Genomic DNA, 23,836 nt, shown 5'->3' on the forward strand with positions numbered 1-23,836 from the left:
GAATTGTCAAGTCAAATAGAAATAAATAGTTAAGATCTGATAGCCATTAGAGAGACATGGCTGCAAGATGACAAAGGCTGGGACCTGAATATTCAAGGGTACATGACATTACAGAAGGACAGGGAGCTAGGAAAAGGTGGAGGGGCTGCTCTGTTAATTAGGGATGATATTAGTACATTACAGAGAGATTGCCTTAGTTCTGGAGATCAAGAAGTAGAGTCAGTTTGGGTAGAGATAAGAAATGACAATGATAAGAAGTCACTTGTGAGAGTAATTTATAGGCCCCCTAACAGTAATTTCACTGTAGGACGGGGTATATAGGAAGAAATAATGACAGCTTATGAGAAAGGATTTTAATCTACATATAGATTGGACAAATCAGATTGGCAAAGTAGCCTGGAAGATGAGTTCATAGATTGTTTTTGGAATAGTTTCTTAGAGTAGTAGGTTCCAGAGCCAACCGGAGAGCAGGCTATACTAGATCTAGTAATGTGCAATGAGACAGGACTAATTAATGACCTCATAGTGAAGGCACCCCTAGGTAACAGTGATCATAATATGATTGAATTCACATTCAGTTTGAGGGAGAGAAGGTTAGTGTTTTAAACTCATTTAAGGGCAATTATGAGGGTATGAAGACAAAGCTGGCTAAATGAACTGGGAAATTAGGTTAAGGGATAGGTCAGTAGAGATGCAGTGGCAGACATTTAAGGAGATATCAAAGATACATTCCAGCGAGAAAGAAAGATTCCAGGGGAAGGTTGCATCATCCCTAACTAAGGCTAATGGCTATCTAAGAAAGTTAAAGATCGTATCAAATTGAAAGAAAAAGCATGCATTGAAGATTAGTGGCAATCAGAAGATCGGACAGAATATAAAAACAATATAGAATAACTAAAAAAATAGTGAGAGATAAATTAGAGTTTGAGAGAAAGCTAGCTAGAAATATAAAAACAGATAGTAAGAGTTTCTACAGGTACTTAAAAAGGATAAGAGTAACTAAAGTGAGTGTTGGTCTTTGAGAGAGTGAGCCTGGGAATTAATAATGGAAAATAAGGAAATGGCAGATGAATTGAACAGATAGTTTGTGTCTGTCTTCACTGTAGAAGACGCAAATGACATCCCAGAAATAAATGTAAATCAAGAGGTGAAAGGGAGGGAGCAACTTAAAACAATTACAATCATCAGTGAAAGGGTACTGAGAAAATTATTAGAATTAAAGACTGGTAGGCTCCCAGGTCATGATCAACTTCATCCTAAGGTCTTAATAGTGACTGCTGAGACAGTAGACGCATTCGTTTTAGTTTTCCAAAATTCTGTAGATTTTGGAAAGGCCCCATCAGATTGGAAAATTGTGAATTGTGAGACAGATAGCAAGAAACTGCAGGCCAGTTGGCTTAATATCTGTCATAGGGAAATAAGGAGGTTATGGCAGGGCACTTAGAAAATCTCAGTGCAATCAGGCAGAGTCAGCATGGTTTTGTGAAAGGAAATTGTGTTTGACTAATTTATTAGGGTTCTCTGAGGCAGTAACTAGCAAAATGTATAAAGAGGAACGTGTGGATGTGCTATATTTAGATTTCCAAAAGGCACTTGGTTACTACACAAAATAAGAGCTCATGGTCTAGGGGGTAACATATTTGCATGGATAGAGACTGGTTCGCCAACAGGAAGCAGAGAGCAGGTATAAATGGGTCATTTTCCAGTTTGTAAGATGTAATGAGTGGAGTGCCACACGGATCAGTGCTGGGGCCTCAACTATTGACAATCTATATCAATGACTTGGATGAAGGGACCGAATGTATTGTTGTTAAATTTGCTGATAACGCAAAGATAGGTAGGAAAGTAAATTGTGAAGAGGACCTTCCTTTTTGTTCTTCCTTTCCTCTCCCCCTCTTCATTTACTCAAAACTATCACATTTCCAAGTTTCCTCAGTTCTGATGAAAGGTCATCGACCTGAAATGTTAACTTTATTTCCATCCACAGATGCTGCCTGACTTGCTGGGTATTTCCAGAATTTTCTGTTTTATTTGTATTATGCAAATTTGCTGTAATATTTTCCAACATTACTACTGACACTACACTTTAAAAGTCTTATTTGGTCAATTTTTAGGGTATCCTGTGGATTTGAAAGACATTATATAAATAAATAATTTAATTCACTCATTCTTTTCTTTCTCTGAATTCAGGATAATATGAACCTTCTCAAGTTGGGAAAGACCATTTGGTTCAATAATCTCTATCCCTTTGACTGAACTCAAAACCCCATTTCTGTTTTTTCACTAAATCCATTAGTATTTTATTTCTCCTGTAATATTACTAGTTTGAGAAAAACTACAACGATTTACCATGAAGTGCAGTAACTGTTGTTACGGAAACAAATGTGACAATTTTATATAGATCCAGATCTACAATGAGACGATCAATCAGGTAATCTGGGGTTGACTGAAGGATCAATGTTGGCTAAAGACACTGGGAGATATTCTTATTGAATGCGTAAGGGAAAATTCAGGCAGACTGCATGTTTTTTTTTTATTCATTCATGGGATGTGGGTGTTGCTGGCCAGGCCAGCATTTTATTGCCCATCCCTAATTGCCCTTGAGAAGGTGGTGGTGAGCTGTTTTCTTGAACTGCCGCAGTTCATGTGGTGTAGGTACACCCACAGTGCTGTTAGGGAGGGAGTTCCAGGATTTTAACCCAGCAACAGTGAAGGAACGGCAATGTATTTCCAAGTCAGGATGGTGAGTGGCTTGGAAGGGAACTCCCAGGTGGTGGTGTGTCTGCTGCCCTTGTCCTTCTAGGTGGTAGCGGTTGTGGGTTTGGAAGGTGCTGTCTAAGGAGCCCTGGTGAGTTTCTGCAATGCATCTTGTGGATAGCATGCACTGCTGCCACTAACAGCAACATCAGTCACTGCTAGTGATGTAACCCACTCTTCTCTCCAACAAGACTTCACTTCAGCAGCAGAAACGTTCTGAATTGGCCCTTTGATATATGTTTGAACCACCAGAACAGTCTCAGCTTGGTATCATATCCAAAGGGTGATATATTTGACAATATAGAACTTCCTCAATAACTCACTGGAACATCAGCCTAGTGCTCCTAAACTGAGGCTTGACGATCAATCATCTGCCTCAGAAGCAAATGTAAAACCAACTAAAGTGCCTTTTTGTACTGCTGACTTCAGTGATTTTATATTCAAATATGGAGTGTTTTTGGTGCAAATTTATATCTATATTGTAATAAGTAGTGACATACAATCTGTAAATTTGATTACACTAAATATATATCAGCAGTGAAAGATTTTGTTGTGCTACACAGTTGGCAAGGAGGCATGCAGATCACTGCCTATGATTTGTTACTTAATGATAATAATCTCAATTAGCCTCCCACCTCCCTCAAAGGGAGGATATTACGGTTCCGCTGAACTGAATGGAGATTTAAATGTCTCACCGCATCTACCGGGGAAAGACACACCATGGCGGGGGCCATAAAATCCTGGCCCAGAAGTATGCATTGGCTCCTTGCTGCTCTTAGGAACCCACTAGTGGATATCACAGAGCTCTACTAGCAGAGGCCAACCTTCATAAGAACATAAGAAATAGGAGCAGGAGAAGACCATTTAGCCCCTCAAACTTGCTTCTTGATTCAACTAGATCATTGGTGATCTTCTGCCTCAACGCCACTTTCCTGCCCACTCCCCATACCCCTTGATTCACTGAGACTTCAAAATGGATTTAAAGCATAATCATACACCTTTGTCCTCAAATATTGCTAAGTTATTTACACGTCCTACCTGAGAGAGAAGCCTTTTTCCAGCTGACAGTTGTTAACTGTCGGTGATGCCAATGGGGATTTATCAGCCCAGAACTCTCCAGCCTCATCGGATGGAGAGTAAGGAGAGCCAGGGCATGTGTTCCAGGGGCTTCCATAGCAAGATCCTGGTGACTGAGGAATTGCAAGTACACTTTTCATCAGTGCATATGAGACTTGGTTGCTGATGGTGTGTATTTTGTCACTACTGGCTGAGAGTAATCCTTCTCTCATTGTTTTTACTTCACAAACTTCATATGATGAACTGGCAGCCAGTGGGAAGCTTCTAGTACGCAGGCCAGGTGATTTTACCACCGGTGATGGAATCTGTGGGGAATTTGATAGAGAGGTGGGTAGTTCACTACTTCCACTAATACTTCTCCTAGGAGCAGATATTGAAGTAATCTCGCCATCTTGGGATACTGGTGGCACCTCAGTCTCCAGCTTCTGGGATATGGGTTCTACTTTCCCATTATCAGGAGGCTGTTTGAAAGTGTCTGGAGATAAAGGCCTTACTTTTGAATCACTCGGCGCAGAGACGGTTCTTTCCACGGTTTTACCTAAGACAGGGGATGGTGAGTAAGTATCCTTTCTGTTCCCTTTGTCCGGGACGTCTGAACTGGAGAGTGTTTCAAACGAATGGATCCTTTGTTTTATGGATTGGACCTGTGGAGTTAAACTTCTAGGCAAGGCAAAGCCTCTTTCCTTGTTGCTCCTCATCGTGATGTCATCGACCTGTGTCCCGTTCCTTGAAGCTTTCAGACTTTGGCGGGACCACATTGGCTTGGGAGCGACAGGCGGCCCTTTCTTCACATTGGCTTTTTCATTAGAGCTCTTAGTTGTTGACGTTGTGACACTGCCCTCTGCTTTCAAATCATCTGTGAGACAAAGCCTTAAAGAAGCCTGATTTGTATTGGTTTCAAATGCAAGGGCCTTTGCTCTTCCCTGTGCTAAGGTGTTATCAGTTTGAAATGTTTCCATTTTATCATCCCTGGATCCTTTGAACTGAGAATGCGACGCGAGAGCACAAGGCAAGGGTTCTGATGTCCTTCCCTCTTCTCCTAAGTCAGTTAGAATTAGTTTTAGGTCTTCTAAAGTTACCCCTTCCAACTCAGGTGTAGATAATGTCTCTCTTGTCTCATTTTCATGTGAAGCAGTTGATTTGGAAACTGTGGTGTTTGGCGTGCTGACCTCAACAGAACCACCTCCATCAGATTGTCCATCGACAAACAGACTGTGCTTGCTTTCAGCCCCATTCTGATTTTCTGTTATTTGAGGGAGCGTTGACTGGTTAGAAAGTCCCTGTGATTCTGCAGTCAGTTGGTTCTCCGCCATCACGTTATGAACTGCTTCACCCCCCGACTCTTCGATCATTGCAAAAATAGTTCTGGTTTGGAGGTTTCCTGCGTCTTCAGCAGTTCTGACACAGACTTCCTGTTTCTCACTCTCACAAAAAGGATTCACACACGCCTGTCTTCTCAGCAGAGGCCTTGCTGTCACTGGGCAGTTTCCTGAATTGCAAAAACAATCAGTTAATAACATTGCTCTAAAACCGATCACTCCCACATTGCATAATGCTGCAAGCTTAGAAGTGAGCCCAGCAAATCTGAAGCAAATATTTGTGCAGTGTCCCTTTAAATTTGGTTCACAATGTCATTGTACAAACTCCATGCATGGGGAGGGTGGAGAGCTCATTAGTATTCAGAATATAGACGCAACCACAAGGGAAAGTGTAACACTTACCTCTCCATCCAATAGTTTAAGAAAAACACTTTCCAGTGAAAAAGTTAAGCCAAAGCAGTTTAAAATTTTGGTGTTAATTGAAGTACGTAGTTTGTAGGGTCAGGGTTTTATCATTACTCATTAAGGTGAAATGAAACACTACAATATCCCTTAAATCTTCCAAAATAGAAAATGGGGACTCAGCATCTCAGTTAACCATGACATTTTTAACTTAAATGTGGTCAATTAATTAAAAGCCTGCATCCAGTTAAGTGCTTTTTTGTTTCCTATGGATTGACACAGTTCCTTGATAAGATTTATGTTAAATCATTTTTTTCTGCTCTCTGAAATTTAATGACTTTACATGTTTAAAATGCAGACATTAAAAACAGGCATTGGGCCTCGCCAGCCCTCTCCAATCTAATGTCCCTGTAATTCCAAGTGAAAACATACCTTGAATCGCTCCTCTTAACTCAAGCTGATGTGAATCCGGTAAATTTAAACGCTGATCTAGATCTCCACAAGGTATTGGAGTGAAGAAGTTATTGTGAGTGGAAACTCCTTCATCTTCTTGTGGCTGCAGGTTCTTTACTTCCTGTGAAACAAACAGGAAACTCTCATTTCAAAGGTACGGGTTGGTTATAAGCCTGCCCCTCATCTTAGCGACTGAGTGACTGCATAGGTGGTAGATTATTACCTACTGAGTAGGTAGCTGATATAAATCATTCGGCTGGTGATTTTATGAGGACTGAGTAATTGGACTGTCAACTAAATACTTCTGGATTGTCCACTGTGTTTGGATAATGAAATTCATGAAACCGTTATCTTGTCCTGGCAGAGTTTCAAGCTAAGCTCCGTAGTAGCACTTTTCCCCTCTGGGTCAGGAAGTTGTGTGTTCAGGCCCATTCCAGGGACAGGAGCACAACATCCAGGCTGACATTTCAGTGCAGGACTGAGAGCGTGTTGCAGTGTCAGGTGACACATTAAACTGAGGCCTGGGTCTTCTCTTTCATGTGGATGCTAAAGATCCAATTGCACAATTTTGAAGGCAATAAGAGCAGAGGTGTTCTCCCCAGCGCCCTAATCAAGATTTATCCCTTAACCGGCAACACTAAAACAAAACATTATCTGATCATTATCGCATTGTGTAATGGGACTTTACTGTAGGTGTGCAAAATTCCTACATTACAATAAATGTCCGTACTTCAAAAGTACTTCGTTGCTGGTACAAAGTTCTGGGGCATTCTGAGAACATGAAAGGCGCTATATAAATGTAAGTCCTTTCTTGTTCCAAGAACTCGGTTTATTAAACTTGGGACCTGGAATTTCTTGGATTGGCATAACTTAACGCCAATCTTCCTGACCAGGACTTACACAGAAATTTCCTGCCAGTTTCATTTGCATACCCTGAATCAGGTAAATAAACAGAAATCATGTTTTTGTGTAACCAATTGGAACCTGAGTTGTCACAACCTGGAACGCACTATCTGAAAGGCTGATGGAAAGAAATTCAACCATAACTTTCAAAAGGGATTTGGATAAATACTTGAAAAGGAAATGTTTGCAAGTTAATGGGGAAGGAATAGGGAAGTGGACTAATTGAAAAGCTCCTTCAAAGGGCTAGCACAAATACAGTGGGTTGAATGGCCTCCTTCTGTGTTTTATGATTGTAGTAGTACATTTCTCAAACCAAAGCCGAATCTGACCTGTTAAATGGAGCAATGATGAGAATTCATTTTGTACCAGAACGCAGTGTTACTTTGCAAGGAATACACTGCATGCAACTTGCAAAATTACAACTTACCTGATTTCAGTCATTGTTCACTTCATTTAAACCACATCAAGCTGTGCAGCAGCCTCCCACACCAAGTCGCTGGCTCCTATTCTGCCTTTCAGTTTTCATAAACATATCAGAACTAGTGCAGCAAATTATTTGGAGCAAAAGCCTTATTACTCTGAGCACAGCTTCATAGCCACACAGAACACTGCTTAAACATAGCTGGAGGTCACCTGAGCACTGAGAGAAGCTTCGTAAACACAGAAATCTGTGAAAAATATGTTATGCTAGTAAATAGGTACTGATAGGAAATATTGGTTTTACGTGGTTAGCTACTATTGATGGTTTAGTTGATTTTTTTATGCTGAGGGATTCTAGCACTAGCAGTAGATCATTGTTTCAGTGTTGGGACCCAGCGCCACTATTAAACTCTCCCACAATCAGCACTGTTTCTAAATCATATAGTTAAACCTGACAGGTCATTTCAATATGATGGGGCAGCAGACTGAGAGGGGATTGTGCTGGGGTTCACAGGCCTCATTCCTGCCCAGAGGTCCATTCTGGCAGCAGAGTTAGGAAGCTGAGAGATAGCCAACCCTTCAGGCAGTGCCCTGGACTCTCCAGGCGTATATACAGATCAGGCGCAGATGATGTAATCGGACTTGATGGGGGAAATCACTGTGGCCTTTCGGCTAGGCGAAGTCAAGCGAGGGGAGGATTGGAAACAGAGAAGGACAGTCGAGGTAAATTTCTTTTTCTTTCTTTTGTGATGGCAGGAGTTCACCTCAAACAGGTTTAGCGCTGGATAAAGAATTCGATTTAGCCCACAGAAACGTGGAACAGGAAGAAAAGCATGATAGTTTCGAAAAGACAGACAAAAAGAGACAGAGAATGGCACAATGAATGAAATGAAAATTCAATGACGGGAAGAGAAAATGAGGTGAAAAAGAGAGTGAGGAGATGGCAGTTGGTTTTCTTGCTCTTCCCAAAAGTATTTATTTCCTTTTTGTGCTCCATCCCTGCTCTGGCACGGACTCCCCTCGACCGGACCAACGGGAAAGATTGAATTCCGATCTTCTCTGCAGATTGTCCAACACTGACCAACAGCAGATCCATGTGGACAATCACATTCACTCCTATGTCTGCCCCTGCCCAAGATGGAATAATCCACCTACTGCAGGATTTCCTAAACAGCATGATTGTCATTCAGGGCTGGTGACTGAAAGCACATCCTCACAGGGATCTGTTTGTCTGCTTGCTATTAAAATTACTACTGTCATTTCATTTGCCGGATCAAACCCCTTGTTTAGTTTGACCTTTTGGCTGAGATTCACCACACATTATTTGGTGAAACCAAACAAAGCCTTATCATTGGGCCCAATCTATGACTCCATGCGCATGGGCAGTTGTAAACCTGTTTTGATCTTTTCCCACCTGACAGTGGTCAGCTCGGGATTGTCCATCCTTTCCGTGCACGTGTAGATCTCCATTCGCTTCTGTGCTAAGTTGATCTTTTTGCAGGCTGCTCTGGATGCTCCAAGTCCTCAGTGGTGGAGTTGGTGGACGAGTCCTCTCATTACAGTGTCTGTCAGTCATTTCTGTTACTTGCTTATCAAGCTCCCTGCTGTTAATTTGAACTGAATGAAAATCCCTTGTGAGGTGGGGCAGTTGTTCTGGCCCATTCTCTGATGCGAAGTCAATCGCATCAGTGTGTGTGTCTATTTGGCCATCAGAGCCAGGTATTTCTGCCTGAAAGCCTTTGCTATGGTTGATGTAGAAGATGGTGCCGGTGTTAGTGGCTGGACTATTGAAGTAACTGCTGTCACTGCTCGAACGAGTCATTGGCTTCTGAGATTTTTTGATGAAACTTCTGTCCATGCACCTCTCCCACGTTTGCTTTCTGTGCCAACAGGCTTCATTTTTCCTTAGGCCTTAAAAAGAGGAAAGTTACAATCTTAGTGAAGGCTCGCTAACACAGCAGTATCTAAAATATACTCACTACACCCGCAAAAATTGTCAGAGTTCTTCTAGGTGACATACAGATGTTAACAGCAGAAACGTGGGGATGCTGAGCATTGAACATGTTACAATATTCACCCTGGCTGATCTATTATTTCAGATGATGTGGCAGACTTCTTGTTTCTCAGGAACATGGTTAACATATAAATGATGGAGTGGAGTACAGCACTCAAGGGCTTCCAGTGTTCCAGGAGGGCAGAGATACAGGAAAGTTGATAGAGCTGCTATATATAAGGAGGTAAAGGAAGTAGAACATTTGGTTTTCCAGTGAGACACTCCTGTTGGAAATGTGTAGTGTGAAATGAGTCAGGATAACTATAGGGTTTACAACAGATCACTAAATTAACATGGAGGACAGATTACTGTACGAAGAGGAAGGAATGAGATCAGAAAGTTCACACTAAAGACCAACTTCATAACCAGGGAGTGCTCATAGAATCCGAACTAGTGAATGTAATGCAGACAGAATCTGACCAAATGTATTAGGGTTGCAGCATTAGGTACCTAACATATCATTTTAGCAATAGCAAGTGTCCTGGGTAATATAGAGGGATTCGGAATAGTTCAGGGAGACAGGAGAATCCATAATATGATTCCACTTGAAGCAATGTGATCTGACAGAGACCAATATTCAGGTGCATGAATTTAAAATGGCCAACTTCAAGGGAATGAGGGAAGAACTGAAACAATTTAACTGAAGCTTGCAGGATAAGTGCACCCTCAAGACTAGCAAACATGGATTAAACAAGTGTGATCTTCAATAGACTGAAAAAACAGTACAAAGTAAAACATTTTTTCATAAAGTCTGTGAGGAGAAAGATGAGGGAAACCCCTGGGACAAATACAGGGACCTCTGATTATCTATTATATCTCTCACCGTTTATTATATAATTTTCAGCAAATCACAGTTAATCTTAAACAACATTTTTTTGTTTACCTAAAGAGTGGAAGACCCCATGGCATTATCAGAGGGAGAGCTGGCAGTTCTTCTATTGACTGGACTAACATTTGTTCCTCAACCACATCAATAAAACAAAAGGCTACTTGGGCATCCATTCTTCTGCTGTTTGTGGGATCTTACTGTGTGAACATTGTCATTGGTTGTAATGCATTTTGGGATGTCCTGAGGATATTATGGTAAATAAATGAAAGTTCTTCCTTTGAGTAATATATATGATCAATAGCATTATGCCTATCTCACTCTGATGATCTCAAAAGGCTGCTGCATCTCAGGTCATGTTGGGGTAACCAACAAGATGACATAAAGATGTTTTTATTTCTCTGAATGATATTTCTGAAGAGTTCTGATGATGGTGATGACCCTGACTGAACTCCCTAAAGTTCCTCTGTAGATTGAGACATTCAAAGCCATGAAGGATCTTGTTAAAGTAAATCGACAAAACCTATGTCTACAGACTGGTTAGTCTGTAACTTGGATGAGATATATTAAAAATCATTGTCTTAACCTTTCTGTTCTACATTAGCTCCCCTCCCTACAGAACCTCAAATTAAAATTCTCTTTCTTGTCTTTAAATCACTCCAAGGCCTGGCTGCCCCCTACCTCCAGTACTAAAATCAATCCCCTCCCTCATCTCTTCCTTTCTCTCATGCTGGTCCCTTTGTGCCTCTTTCCTCCCCCACCCTCCCCAAACCCCCACCATCCCACCCTTTGCTCCATCACTGAAAGTCATGCCTTCGACTGTCTAGGCCTCATGTTCATAAATTTCCTCCCTACATCTCTCCACCTCCATAGTTCTCACCTCTGTTCAAATCCTCATTACAAATTATCCTCATTGACCAAGCTTCTGGTCATAGTTTCTTATGTCTCCATCTTTGACTCCATGTCCTTTCTATTTTCTCTGTGAAGTTCCTTGCTATATTTATCAATGTTAAAGCTGGTATAAGAATGCAAATTATTGTAATTTTTATTGTTGGTTGTTAGGAGGTGGAACTCCTCACCAGAAACAACAGCCTCTACAGAAAAAAATGGATATATATATATTTGAAAATGAACATTTTTGAAGGCAAGGAGGAAAGGGCATGGATTAATTGGATAGGTCCTTTAGTATAGGAGGGTTAGGCTGAATGGTTTCTGGGCTACAAGACTCTATTGTTTACTGTGAGGCCCTGCAGTAATTTGAAGAGATTTTAATTCTCTGAGACAATCTAAGATGCCCTTACCTTGTGCATTCCATGGAAAGCTGTCCTTATTAAATCTAGCATTTTCAACTGTTAGTAAGATTGCTTCATTGAATTGCTGTTCAGAGATCTGTGTACACAAAATCAATCATTTATTATAGTTCAAATCCAAATACTGAACATCAGCGAATGTGCAATCAAATCCAGCGACTAGACCAATGTAAGAACCAGAAATATCTATGATATCAATCGGTAAGGACTGCTAAATGCCATATCCATATTCCTGAAGGGAAAATTTGTATCAATTAAGATGTGACAATTAATGCCAAGAAGTGAAGATTGAAGAGCAGGTGAGCATCGTGATTTAAGCAACATCAAAAAAAAATAGACAGTTTACCGAACCCACTTCTGCATGTGCCCTGTGGCCCATTTTTATCTTTACCACCTGCATGTTAATCATGGCCTGGCGAGAGGGCAGTGAAGATCAACTTGCAGAGAGGATGGCTCACCCTTTACCAATGAGGTGAGTTAGGTTGGCCGTCTGCGGTTCTTCCCATTGGATGTTCTATTCCAGGCTCAACCGATGCTTAACACACAAAGATAAAGGTGAAAATTTACCCCACTCATAGCTCAACTGCTGAATTTTGTTTTCCTTCTAAAGGTCCAGTCCCAGTTTTTTAAGAAACAAGTTAAACGAATCGTACAAATTAAGAATTACTGGCGCAAAGCGTCACAGGGCAGGGTTCAGGTAGGGAGGTCAGTGTCTGATTGAGGCCTACATCATTTTTCATCTGTAATGGGCAGTGGTTGTGGGATCTGAATTCCTGAGTCCTGGCATATATGGAGCTCTGAGCCAGCGGGATTAACTTGTAAAATTTACGCCATAACAATCATGGAAACATTAACAAAGAAAAGAGGGCAATTCACAATTCTAGGCAGGAGCTAAGCTGTACCTCTGCAAAGTAATGGTCTTCACTGTCTGCATATAAAATATCCTGTTTAAGTGCTCTCTAGTGGCACTATAGGTCCGGGCATCAAACTAACCCGCTGACAGTGATGGCTTAGCAGTAGTGCTTGAATACTATTATTTAATGGAATTTTTAGTTCAGTCCAGCTGTAATCTTGGATTTTCATTCACAGAATTAGGAGCCACTTGATTTAGTATCGCGTTTGACATATTGAGAATGCCACAAGGGCTCCTACCCAGGGGCTGTACTGCTCTCTCTGCTCAAGCATTTGGCCCTTGGGAAATCTCATTTGAAGTTAGGATCCTACATCCTGTGTGGCTATTCAGCAACTCCTCTGTATTCCCATTCCAAATAGACTGCCGGTGTAGTGGTCAGCGTAGTTGCTTTCCAAGCACTTAACCTGGGTTCACATCCCAGCCGTCATATTTCTCATTTTCTAGCATTTTCAAAGAGCCTCCACAGCCACAATGGGCTAAATGGCCCCCGTCCTGTGCTTTATGACCCTGTGAAATTAACAAGACTCAACTGAGGCAAGAGATTGGAAGGATTCTTACAGGCACAGGGACTGTAGAATAAACTCTCAAAACAAGCAGTTTATGCTGCATCTATTAAATCCTTCAAAAAAAAAAGACAACAGGTTAGATCTACATTATAGAGATAAGAAGGTAACGAGGTGACCAAAACACTGCAGTTCCAGGGGACATAGCTAATCACTAATTATAATCTAGCCTGTAAATTATTTATCCGTTGCCACATAAATTACAGCTACATTAGCCCAAAGCGGTGATAGCGAATTAACCAAGTGGCAAACGGACAGTCAATTCATGACTGACCGAGAAGCGTTTCTATCCTAGTGGGCCAGTAGCTGTAGGATATTCAGTCTTAATCATGTTCAGGGTCTGAAGCATTATGATGAATCGTAGTGAACTGTTTTCCACCAATTAGAAATAACATCAGCACAAGTTAACAAATCTAAAGGTAATCAGGAAATAATTGAATGAAACCGGCAATTTTAAAAAGCTAATTAACAAACTACTAAGCTCTTTAACAACCCAATCATTCGCAATTTTATGTTACCCATTGGATTTTTCGGACGCCGGATCTAAAAAAAGCTTGGTGGTCTTATATGCCAGCTTAAAACAAGGTGGCGCAAGTGCGACAGACAAGGCCTACCAGCGGTTGAATGTGCCAGCAGATTCTGCCAGGGATGGTGGCGGTGGGGGAAGTGAGAATAACGCAGATGGTTAGAATGTGGAATTCTCTGCCACAAACTACTGTTGAAGCAGGGTCGGTAAATCCTTTTAAGAAAGGAATGAGACAGTTGCTTGTTAAAAGGGGTGCAGTGGGTGAGCAGGAATGTGGGACTTTGATTGGGCTGCCCATGAGGAGAGAAAACCAGATCAGACGTGAGGGGTAATTTCACTTCCTCTGCTTTGCACAGTAAACAGGCAGAGCGAGTCCATAATTACAAAAGGGATATAGAGGCACTAGAGAAGGTGCAAAAAAACGAAGATTTACAAATATGATACTGGAACGGCGATGTTATAACTTATTAGACATGGCTGACGTTCTTTACTCTTGAAACAAGGGGCTGCATTTTCTTTTGTCTGACGGGGTGCGGGAGGCCTAGTGTGCAGTCCACCGCTTCCCTCCCTCGCCCTTTATACACGCTGAATAAAGTGAGTTGCAGCCAATTAGCAGCCGCCAGCTGGAAGGCAACAAATTATAGCTGCTTAGGAAGCTTGCTTCCCGACCACAAACCCTTCCCCTCACTCCCTCCCAAGCTTTTTTTTTTATTCTTTCACAGGATGTGGGCGTTGCTGGTAAGGCCAGCATTTGTTGCCCATCCCTAATTGCCCTTGAACTGAGTGGTTTGCTAGGTCATTTCAGAGGGCAGCTAAGATTTCAACCACATTGCTGTGAGTCCAGGCAGGGAAGGGGTCACATGTAGGCCAGAGTAGGAAAGGGCAACACTTTCCTTTGCTGAAGGACATTAGTGAACCAGATGGGTTTTTATGACAATCGACCATAGTTTCATCACTGAATCTAGCTTTTAATTCCAGATTTATTAACTGAATTTAAATTCCGCCAGCTGCTATGATGGGATTTGAACCTGTGTTACCTGGTTTTAACCTGGCTTATAAGACTACCAAACATTTTTAGATCCGGCATCTGAAAAATCCAGCAGGTAACATAAAATCGCGAATGATTGGGTTGTTAACAAGCTTAGTAGCTTGTTAATTAGCTGTTCAAAAACCCGGGTGGGTTGATGGTCTCAATTCCCACCCCACTTTCTTAATATCAGAGACCAGTGTGATCATGTTGTGTAGGTGGCATGATTTTACATAAGTGTGGGAGGATGGACAGGGGGTTACGCAGCTCACCCAACTTCCGAATGTAAAATTCACCCCAAGAAGCCTGAAGGGTGACTTAGTAGAGGCCTTTAAAATGCTGAAGAGATTTGATTGGGTAGACATAGAAAAGGTGCTTCCACTTGTGAGGATTCAAAAGCTAGTGGCCATTTTTTTCACTCGTTCATAAGATGTAGGCATCGCCGGCTAGGCCAGCATTTATTGCCCATCCCTAATTGCCCTTGTTCAGGGGGCATTTAAGAGTCAACCACATTGCTGCAGGTTTGGAGTCACATTTAGGCCAGGTAAGGACAGCAGATTTCCTTCCCTAGGAAGGACACTAGTGAACCAGATGGGTTTTTACAACAATTGACAATGGGTTTCATGGTCATCATTAGACTTTTAATTCCAGATTTTTATTGAATTCAAATTCCACCATCTGCTGAGGCAGAATTCAAACCCAGGTCCCCAGAGCATTACCCCGGGTTTCTGGATTACTAGTCCAGCAACAATACCACTACGCCATCGCCTCCCCCCACTAGTCGCTAATAAATCCAACAGGAATTCAGGAAAAATCTCTTTACTCAGAATAGTGAGAATGTGGGAATCAGTCCTACATGGAGTAGTTGAGGTGAAAAATATAGTTGCATTTGAGGGAAAGCTAGAGAAGTGCTTGGGGTGGAAAAGAATAGAATGTCTTATTAGGATTAGATGAGGTAGGGTGGGAGGTGGCTCATATGTAGCATAAACACCAGCATAGACCAGTTAGACTGAATAGCCTGTTTCTATGCTATAAATTCCGTCATGTTGAGGCAAACTACCTCAACATTCTTTGATTCTAATAGAATGAATGAATAATTTAAGCATCTTGGGATGTTTTCCTATGTTGATCTGTTACTTAAATGCAAGTTATTGTTGCAAAAAGCTAAACAACAACAATGTCAAAGCAATTCTTTTTATCGACATCCCAGCCATCAAGTTAAATACCCACTCCCTCCACCACTGAGGTACAGTGGCAGCAGTGTGTGTACCATCTGCAGGATCCACTGCAGCAACTCACCAAGGCTCCTTTGGCAGCACCTCACAAACCCACAACCTCTACCACCGAGAAGGACAAGGGCAGCAGATGTATGGGAACACCACCACCTGCAAGTTCCTCTCCAAGCCACACTCCATCTTAATTTGGACATGTATCATCTTTCCTTCATCATCACTAGGTAAAATCCTGGAACTCTCTTCCTAACAGCTTGGTAGCAGCACCTTCAGCACATGGCTCACCACCGCCTCCTCAAAGCCATCTAGGGATGGGCTAAAAATGTCGGCCTTGTCGGCAATGCCTACATCCCATTAATGAATAAAAAAAGCGAGGGCTTAATGATGGTTTTATGCAGAGCCTGTGAGTGAATATGTGTAGTATCCTCTCAGTTCCACCTCAGAATGCAATGTTTTGAAAGAATATATAAGATAAAATGTGATGAAGTGTGGAGCAATGATGGATGTCAGTAAGACTCAGTGTTATAGCCCCGATTCTCTGATTCAAGCTCCACCCTAGCCTGGCCCCCACATTCGGAGAGGGACCAAACTGAATGTACTCTCTGCAGTTAAACTCCCACTGAACGTACATACAAACAGACAAATCAGGAGCTGGGGTAGGCCAATCGGCCTCTCAAGCCTGCTCCACCATTCAATAAGATCATGGCTGATCTGATTGTGGCTTCAACTCCATACTCCCACCTACCCCCGATAAGTATGAATGTATTAAATTGGTCTTTTGTAACAATGTTTAAAATCCACGCCCTAGTCGAGAAGCCCTTCTGTAACCAACCCTAACCACCAAACCTTTACATTCCCTTCCAAATACTCATTCTCTGAGTCTGACCATTTGAACATCCTCCTCCCTTCATCTCTCTTTAATCAGAAACTCGGATTACTCTGTTAAATTCAATGGAACATTGAAAAAGGAACATTGCTTCCAGTCCCACCAGGTTCCCAACCAATAGGTTAAGTTCAAGTATCTCCCTTTGTTTTCATCAGCAACATCTGAATTAAATCCACCTTCCTTGTTCTCTTACCAGGGGATCAGGATGGCGGCTGATCATCAGATCATTAGGTCCAGACTTGCATTGCTGTAGAAGGGTGTAAACTTCATTCAGAGTCAGATTGTGGACATTTGTCGTATTAATTTTTAAAATGTGATCACCACACCTACAATAAAAGATAAAATAAAAATGTAAGGTTTCACATGTCTAACTGAAGGATGATATATTTATATCCAGTCCTGCATAAATCTAAGGCAGAATCATGAAACGTACAGCCTCCCCCAACACAGACCCATCTCCCCCAACACAGACCCGCCGCCCCCCACACAAACCCCATCCAATAGGACTGCTGAGTACAGAGGAAACTCTTTCAAGTTATCAGCAGTCACAGATTGCAACTCTTTCGAGTACAATCACAGTTCTTGGTTTCCGGGAGTGGGACATGAACCCACAACCCTCTGATTCAAAGGCAAGGGTGCTATGAACTGAGCCACAGCTGACACCTAGGAAGGTGCAGGGAGGGCAATGCATTGAAATAAAAACAGAAAACGCTGGAAAAACTCAGCAGGTCTGGCAGCATCCGTGGAGAGAGAAAAAGAGTTAACGTTTCAAGAGTCATACGGGCTCAAAATGTTAACTCTGTTTCTCTCTCCATGGATGCTGCCTGACCTGCTGAGTTTTTCCAGCATTTTCTGTTTTTATTTCGGATTTCCAGCTTCCGCAGTATTTTGCTTTTATCTTAGCGCAATACATTGACCTGCTCCATTGTTATTCTCAACAGGTTGGCCTTGCTGACTGACATATATTTGTTTTTCTTCATTCTCGTTTGTTCCTCTATCACCTCCATGCTCACTGACCTACATTGGCTCCCGGTCAAACAAAGTCTTGTATTCAAAATTGTCATCCTTGTTTTCAAATCCACCCATGGCCTCGCCCCCTCCCTATTTCTGTAATCTCCTGCAGCCCCATCACCCTCTGAGATCTCTGCGCTCCTAAAATACCGGCCTCTTGTGCAGCCCCAGTTTTAATTGCTCCACCATTGGCGGCTGCACCTTCAGTTGCCTAGGCCCCCAAGATCTGGAATACCCTCCCTTCACCTCTCCACCTCTCTACCTCGCTTTCCTCCTTTAGGACATTGCTTAAAATCTACCTCCTTGACTAAGCTTTTGGTCATCTGACCTAATATTTCCAAATATGGTTCGGTGTCATATTTTATTTTGTAATGCTCCTGAGAAATGTCCTGGGATGCTTCATTACATTAAATACACTATATAAATATAAGTTGTTGTTGTTCAAGGGATGTGGGCATCGCTGGCTAGGCCAGCATTTATTGCCCATCCCTAATCGCCCTTGAGAAGGTGGTGGTGAGCTGCCTTCTTGAACCACTGCAGTCCATGTGGTGTAGGTACACCCACAGTGCTGTTACGGAGGGAGTTCCAGGATTTTGACCCAGTGACAGTGAAGGAACGGCGATATATTTCCAAGTCAGGATGGTGAGAGACTTGGAGGGGAACTTGCAGATGATGGTGTTCCCATGTGGTAATATTATTATATATTATATATGTATGTTATTATGTATGTTGTATGTTATTATGTATGTTTATCAGGAATTCACGGACTAAGCCATGTCCCAATCTCACATCCCTTGTAGTGGACAGAATGTTCCGGATAGCATCTCTGTCATGCAAACTCAGAAAAATGTCCCTAAAGCACCTCAATAATATATTCAAATAATGTATTATGGACTCATAGTGATGTCATGAAGTAGTGGGCAGCCTCACCCGCTATCATACAGCCCTGGCCCCTATCCGAGTTGAATTAGTGGAACACACTGTTCAGCCACCCGCTCTGGTGGTGAAGAGGCTATTTAATCCTCATTTAAATCTGGCAGGGCAGCTTTCAGGATTCAGTTCACCAGACCGAGATCAGACCAAGAGAGAGGCCTGGAAATGAAGTTATGTGTTGGGCGATGGAGTTCGCAAAGGGAAGGAGACCCGGCATCAGCAGCTCAAATTATTCTTGTGGGCCCTGAGAGAAACAGACTGCTCTACACAAAATAATTCAACACTTGTCTTTGGCTGAGCTTCTTCAGTGGAATCACCAGTGGAACTAGTTGGAGAAAGCCCAGTGCAGTCTCTAACCACTTCCCACCTAATTGCTTCATCGGACCCCAATATCCATACTAGAAACAGCCTTTCGTCTGAAGCAGGCGGGTGCTTTGGACAGCTGGTGGTAAGCCCCTTTCAAAATGGAGCCAACCAATTTTAATGGGGTGGGGTAGGGCTACTGATCTCACTCTGAGGCCTTTACTCCCATTAATGCCAATCAGTGGGGAAGAAAAACCACTGCGGTCCTGCAAGCAAACTAGCTGGCTCGGTCTAACCCCTATGTCTGATGTTATCAGTCAGGCCTCACTCCATTGCAAGGCTTTAGTGTTTAATCTAGGCCGACACCGCAGTGTTGAGGTATTGCTGCACTGCCAGGGATGTCTTGCAGATGAGAAAACTCTGGCTTTATCTGCCTGTTGAGATGGATGTGAAAGATCTAGCTGAAGAGGAACAGGGAGCTCTCCCCTTGCCCTGGCCAACATTTCTCGTTCAACCAACACTGTCGAAAGGAGATGAACCGGCCATTATTATTTGTAATTTGTGGGACTTGCTGTGTACAATTTGGCTGCTCTGTTTACCTGTACTAACAACAATGGCTTCACTTCAGAAATATTGTTTTGGTTGTGAAGTGTTTTGAGACGGATGTGGATGGTGTTGCAGAGTGAATTGAGCAATCAGCCTACCGTTCAAATTAATCAGCAAACGGATCATAAAGTGGGTTGTGCAATTTCCTGAAGGGAGCATTTACACTGATGGGATTTATCAGTCACTGCAACATATCATCCCCCTCAGGAGTGAAGGAACTAACGAAAAAAGCAAAAATCCTGTTGGAAAAATAAACTACAGACCACAAAGCTTCTCCCTCCTCCCGCCTGATAGATCCAGCACTATTCAAAAATCATGAGCATCTCATCACTGTCTGTTCCAGCCTCCCAAGACAGTCCAACACAACAGGATAGCAGGTGAGAACTGAATCATTGCAGTTCTCACACTTGATGTACGAGCATTAAAACAATTGATGTATTTTGCCCGGATCTCCCAGTCCGTCTACCCACATCTTCAGCTGCCCAAGCAAGCAGAAGCCCAACTGTGCAAGGCTAATGTGCTCCCAGTGGCACTTAAAACAGTAACGTACTGCTAAACCTTCCTTCTGCTCATCATCAATCCTCTCCACAGCCTCTGCAATGATGCTCATGGTCAGGTAACTGACCTCCTTAGATATGAAATACCTGCCCTATAAAAAATCGCCACTTCCTCCACACACAGACTGGCCTCCCCCAACACAGACCCACCTCCCCCAACACAGACCCACCTCCCCCAACACAGACCCACCTCACCCAACACAGACCCACCTCCCCTCACACAAACCCGCCTCCCCCAACACAGACCTGCCCCCCCCAACACAAGCCCACCTCCCCCAACACAGACCCACCTCCCCCAACACAGACCCACCACCCCCAACACAGACCCACCTCCCCTCACACAAACCCGCCTCACCAACACAAACCCGCCTCCCCCAACACACACCCACCTCCCCCAACACAGACCCGCCTCCCCCAACACAGACCCACCTCCCCCAACACAGACCCACCACCCCCAACACAGTCATGCCTCCCCCAGCACAGTCATGTCTCCTCCCACACAGACCCCACCCCCCAACATAGACCCACCTCGCCAACCCCTCAATGACCCCACAATCTCCCTACACAGCTAAAGGGAACAGAGTCCAGCTGCTTCTACCCAACAGTGCTTCATTTCATTATGTCAAACCCAGTAAAGGCATGTCATATTATGAAAATTCAGTCAATATTTTTAAAAGTTAGACACAAACTAGCTGTTAAGATGGCAGCTGCAAATCATGTGACTTGGCATTTGGACTACAGACAGTATCAGTCTCTGGTGAATATCTAACCAAATATGACTATGGTGTGAGTACCTCACAGCCAATTGTGGAATTCACACATATCATTGCTTAGGGGTGGGCCAACGCCTAAAGACTTTGGCATTTCTAGACTTCCTGTCTCTGTGTTTCATATTGGACAGAAGGAAAGGTTGAAACTCAATGGCCACTATCAACTTCCCATTGTATCATGATGGCCTTTGCTATCCAAGCTAGAATGATGGGCCTCAAAAGTGATAACCCTGTGGTCATGTGATTGAAACTAATTTCAGGGACTGTACCCTTATTACTCCAGGATCAAGCAGATCCATTAGAACCATGTTGGATCTATGTTCCAAATATTTCTTTCAGAAGACATTTTACATTAGGTAGAGTAAACATGTTGAGACTACCTTCCCTACATGGAGTTGAAGTGTCAGTGGGTAGCGCTCTTGTCTCTGGGTCAGAAGGTTGTGAGATTAAACCCCATTCGTACGACTTGAGCACAAAGTCTAGGCTGACACTCCAGCACAGTCCTGAGGGGGTGCTGCACTGCCAGAGGTGTCATCTTTCAGAAGAGAAGTTAAACTGAGACCCCATCTGCCCCCTCAGGAAGACACAAAAGTTCCCGTGGCACTATGTTGAAGAAGAGCAGGGGAGTTATTCCTGGTGCCCTGGTCAATATTTATCTCTAACTCGAAGCATTCAAAAAATGTATCTTGTAATTATCATATTGCTATTTATGGGAGCATGCTGTGTGCAAATTGGTTGCTGCACTTCTTAAAACAGCTATGACACTTCAAAAACACTTCATTGGCCGTAAAACACTTTGACGTGTCTTGAGTTTGTGAAACTTGCTCCATAAATGCAAGTCTTTCTTTCGTTCTTGTTGTTGGTGATGCCAGTTGTAGAATTGGGTGAAGAGATCAGAATGTTCCTGGCCCTATCGCACATCCAACCAGAGAGCGGCAGCACTGCAACTGGCCTCACTGAGTTCCACACCTAATTGTCTAACCCCTGCTCCTGCTGAGTGAGTCTTTTATGTCATAAGAGTCTCAGAAAATTTATCCAGTATACTTCCAACTCTTACCGGAGTCTCCCATCTAGATGTGCCACCGATCCCGGAGAGAGAGTGTGGATATAAATGCCGGAAGGCTGGAGTGGCGTGCACACACTGCATAAACCAATTCCCAAACCAACACTGTCCTCTGGGGAAAAAAGAAACAGAAGTGTCGTTAGAGACTACACATGCCCCTCTGACCAACTTCCACAAAATCTGCTTCCTGGTTTCCACCCGACAAAGTGAAGTGGGTTAGAGTTCAACCCACAAGAAACTTAAATAAAGAAGGAAAGCACTGGAGAAGCTCAGCAGGCCTGGCAGTATCTGCGGAAAGAGAAAAACATTTGCAGCCGGATTTTCCGCACCCACCCCCTCCACCGCGATCTCCCGGTCCCAGCTTCTGGCTGGGGCACCGCCTCGCCCGCGGCGGGTGCCACCCGCGACTGGGCCGGGAAATCCCAGCCTTTGGGTCCAATGTGACTCTTCTTCAGAACTTACGAGAAACTTAAATGGCCCATATCAAAGATTTATGACTAACAAAATTAATAGTCACTTGGGCAAATGTGGGTTAATTGAGGAAAGCCAACATGGATTTGTTAAGCACAAGTCACGTTCATTCAACTTGCTGGAGATTTTTGATGAGATAACAGAGGGGATGGATGAGGGTGATGCTGTTGAGGTGGTGTACCTGGAATTCCAAAAGGCATTTGATGCAGTGTCACACAACAGACTTGTGAGCAAAGTTATAGCCCGTGGAATAAAAGGGACAGTAGCAACATGGATACAGAATTGGCTGAATGACAGCAAACAGAGAGTCACGGTTAACTGATGTTTCTTTCGTACTGGGGGAAGCTTTGTAGTGGATCTGGAATGCACTGCCTGAGATTGTGGTGCAGGCAGGGTCAATCGATGAAATCAAGAGAGAATTGGATTGTTATCTGAAAAGGAAGAATGTTCAGGGTTATGGGGAGAAGGCTGGGGAGCGGCGTGAGGTAAATTACTCCTACAGAGAACAGGCGTAGCCACAATGGGCCAAATGGCCTTCCTCAGTGCTGTTATGACTCTGTAATTCTGTGATGTTGAGTGTTATCCCACCATCTCAAATCGGTTCATCATTCCTATAATTGTAGTTGAGTATTTTATACCTGTTCACCATTTGCTACAGTCCAGAGGTGGATGGCTCCTGCAAAAGGAAGGGAAAGAAGAGGCTTCTTTGCACTTATATATTACCTTTCATGACCTCAGGATATCCCAAAGTGATTTATAGCCAAGGAAGTACTTTTCAAGTGCAGTCACAATTGTGAGGTAACAAATGTGGCAGTCAATTTGCACATAGCAAGGTCCTACAAACAGCAATGTGATCATCTGTGTTCAGTAACGTCGACTGAGGACTAAATATTGGCCAGAACAATAGGGTGAAGTCCCCTGTTCTTTTTTCAGTTGTGCTGTGTGCCTTTTATGCCCACCTGAGAGGGCAGATGGGGCCTCAGTTTAACATCTCATCTGAAAAATGGCACCTTTGACAGTGCAGCACTCCCTCAGTCTTTCCCTGAAGTGTCAGCCTGGAAATTAGCTCAGAGGTGAAGAGCGCTTCTGCTGAACAAAGGTAAAGTTGCACATCCTGGTGTCCATAGCCTCATGAGATGGCAGAGCTGCTCAGTGTACTTGGGGATCTATGAGTATATTTAACACATTTGTGTGTATATTTAAGGGTCTTGGAGTCTATGTATACATCTTTGGGTTTGTATATGTATCTAGGGATTTATATGTGTTGTTGAATGATTTGTGCCTATATTTAAGGGATATCCATGCTATGAAGGAGGGGGTGACATGGTGGTTTTGTCACTCGACCTGGGTTCAAATCCCACCATGGCAGATGGTGGAATTTGAATTCATTAAAAATATGGAATTAAAAGTCTAGTGATGACAACGAAACCATTGCCAATTATCGCAAAAACTAAT

The 23,836-nt window shown here is 43.0% G+C and overlaps 1 protein-coding gene across 1 annotated transcript in view; it reads right to left on the bottom strand.

Annotated features, from left to right (window-relative positions):
* il16 (interleukin 16) overlaps positions 1-23,836 on the bottom strand; it is a 59,591-nt gene that overhangs the window by 15,716 nt on the left and 20,039 nt on the right. Inside the window, exons 6-11 of the mRNA XM_078530472.1 lie at positions 21,905-22,022; positions 16,861-16,993; positions 11,512-11,599; positions 8,746-9,242; positions 5,988-6,129; positions 3,796-5,323 (exon numbers count right to left, since the gene is read on the bottom strand). Coding sequence (XP_078386598.1) covers positions 3,796-5,323; positions 5,988-6,129; positions 8,746-9,242; positions 11,512-11,599; positions 16,861-16,993; positions 21,905-22,022 — 2,506 coding nt within the window. The remainder of the gene's footprint in view (positions 1-3,795; positions 5,324-5,987; positions 6,130-8,745; positions 9,243-11,511; positions 11,600-16,860; positions 16,994-21,904; positions 22,023-23,836) is intronic.

This window comes from Cetorhinus maximus, chromosome 26 (assembly GCF_964194155.1).
Source record: "Cetorhinus maximus chromosome 26, sCetMax3.hap1.1, whole genome shotgun sequence".
NCBI classification, from domain to species: Eukaryota; Metazoa; Chordata; class Chondrichthyes; order Lamniformes; family Cetorhinidae; genus Cetorhinus; species Cetorhinus maximus.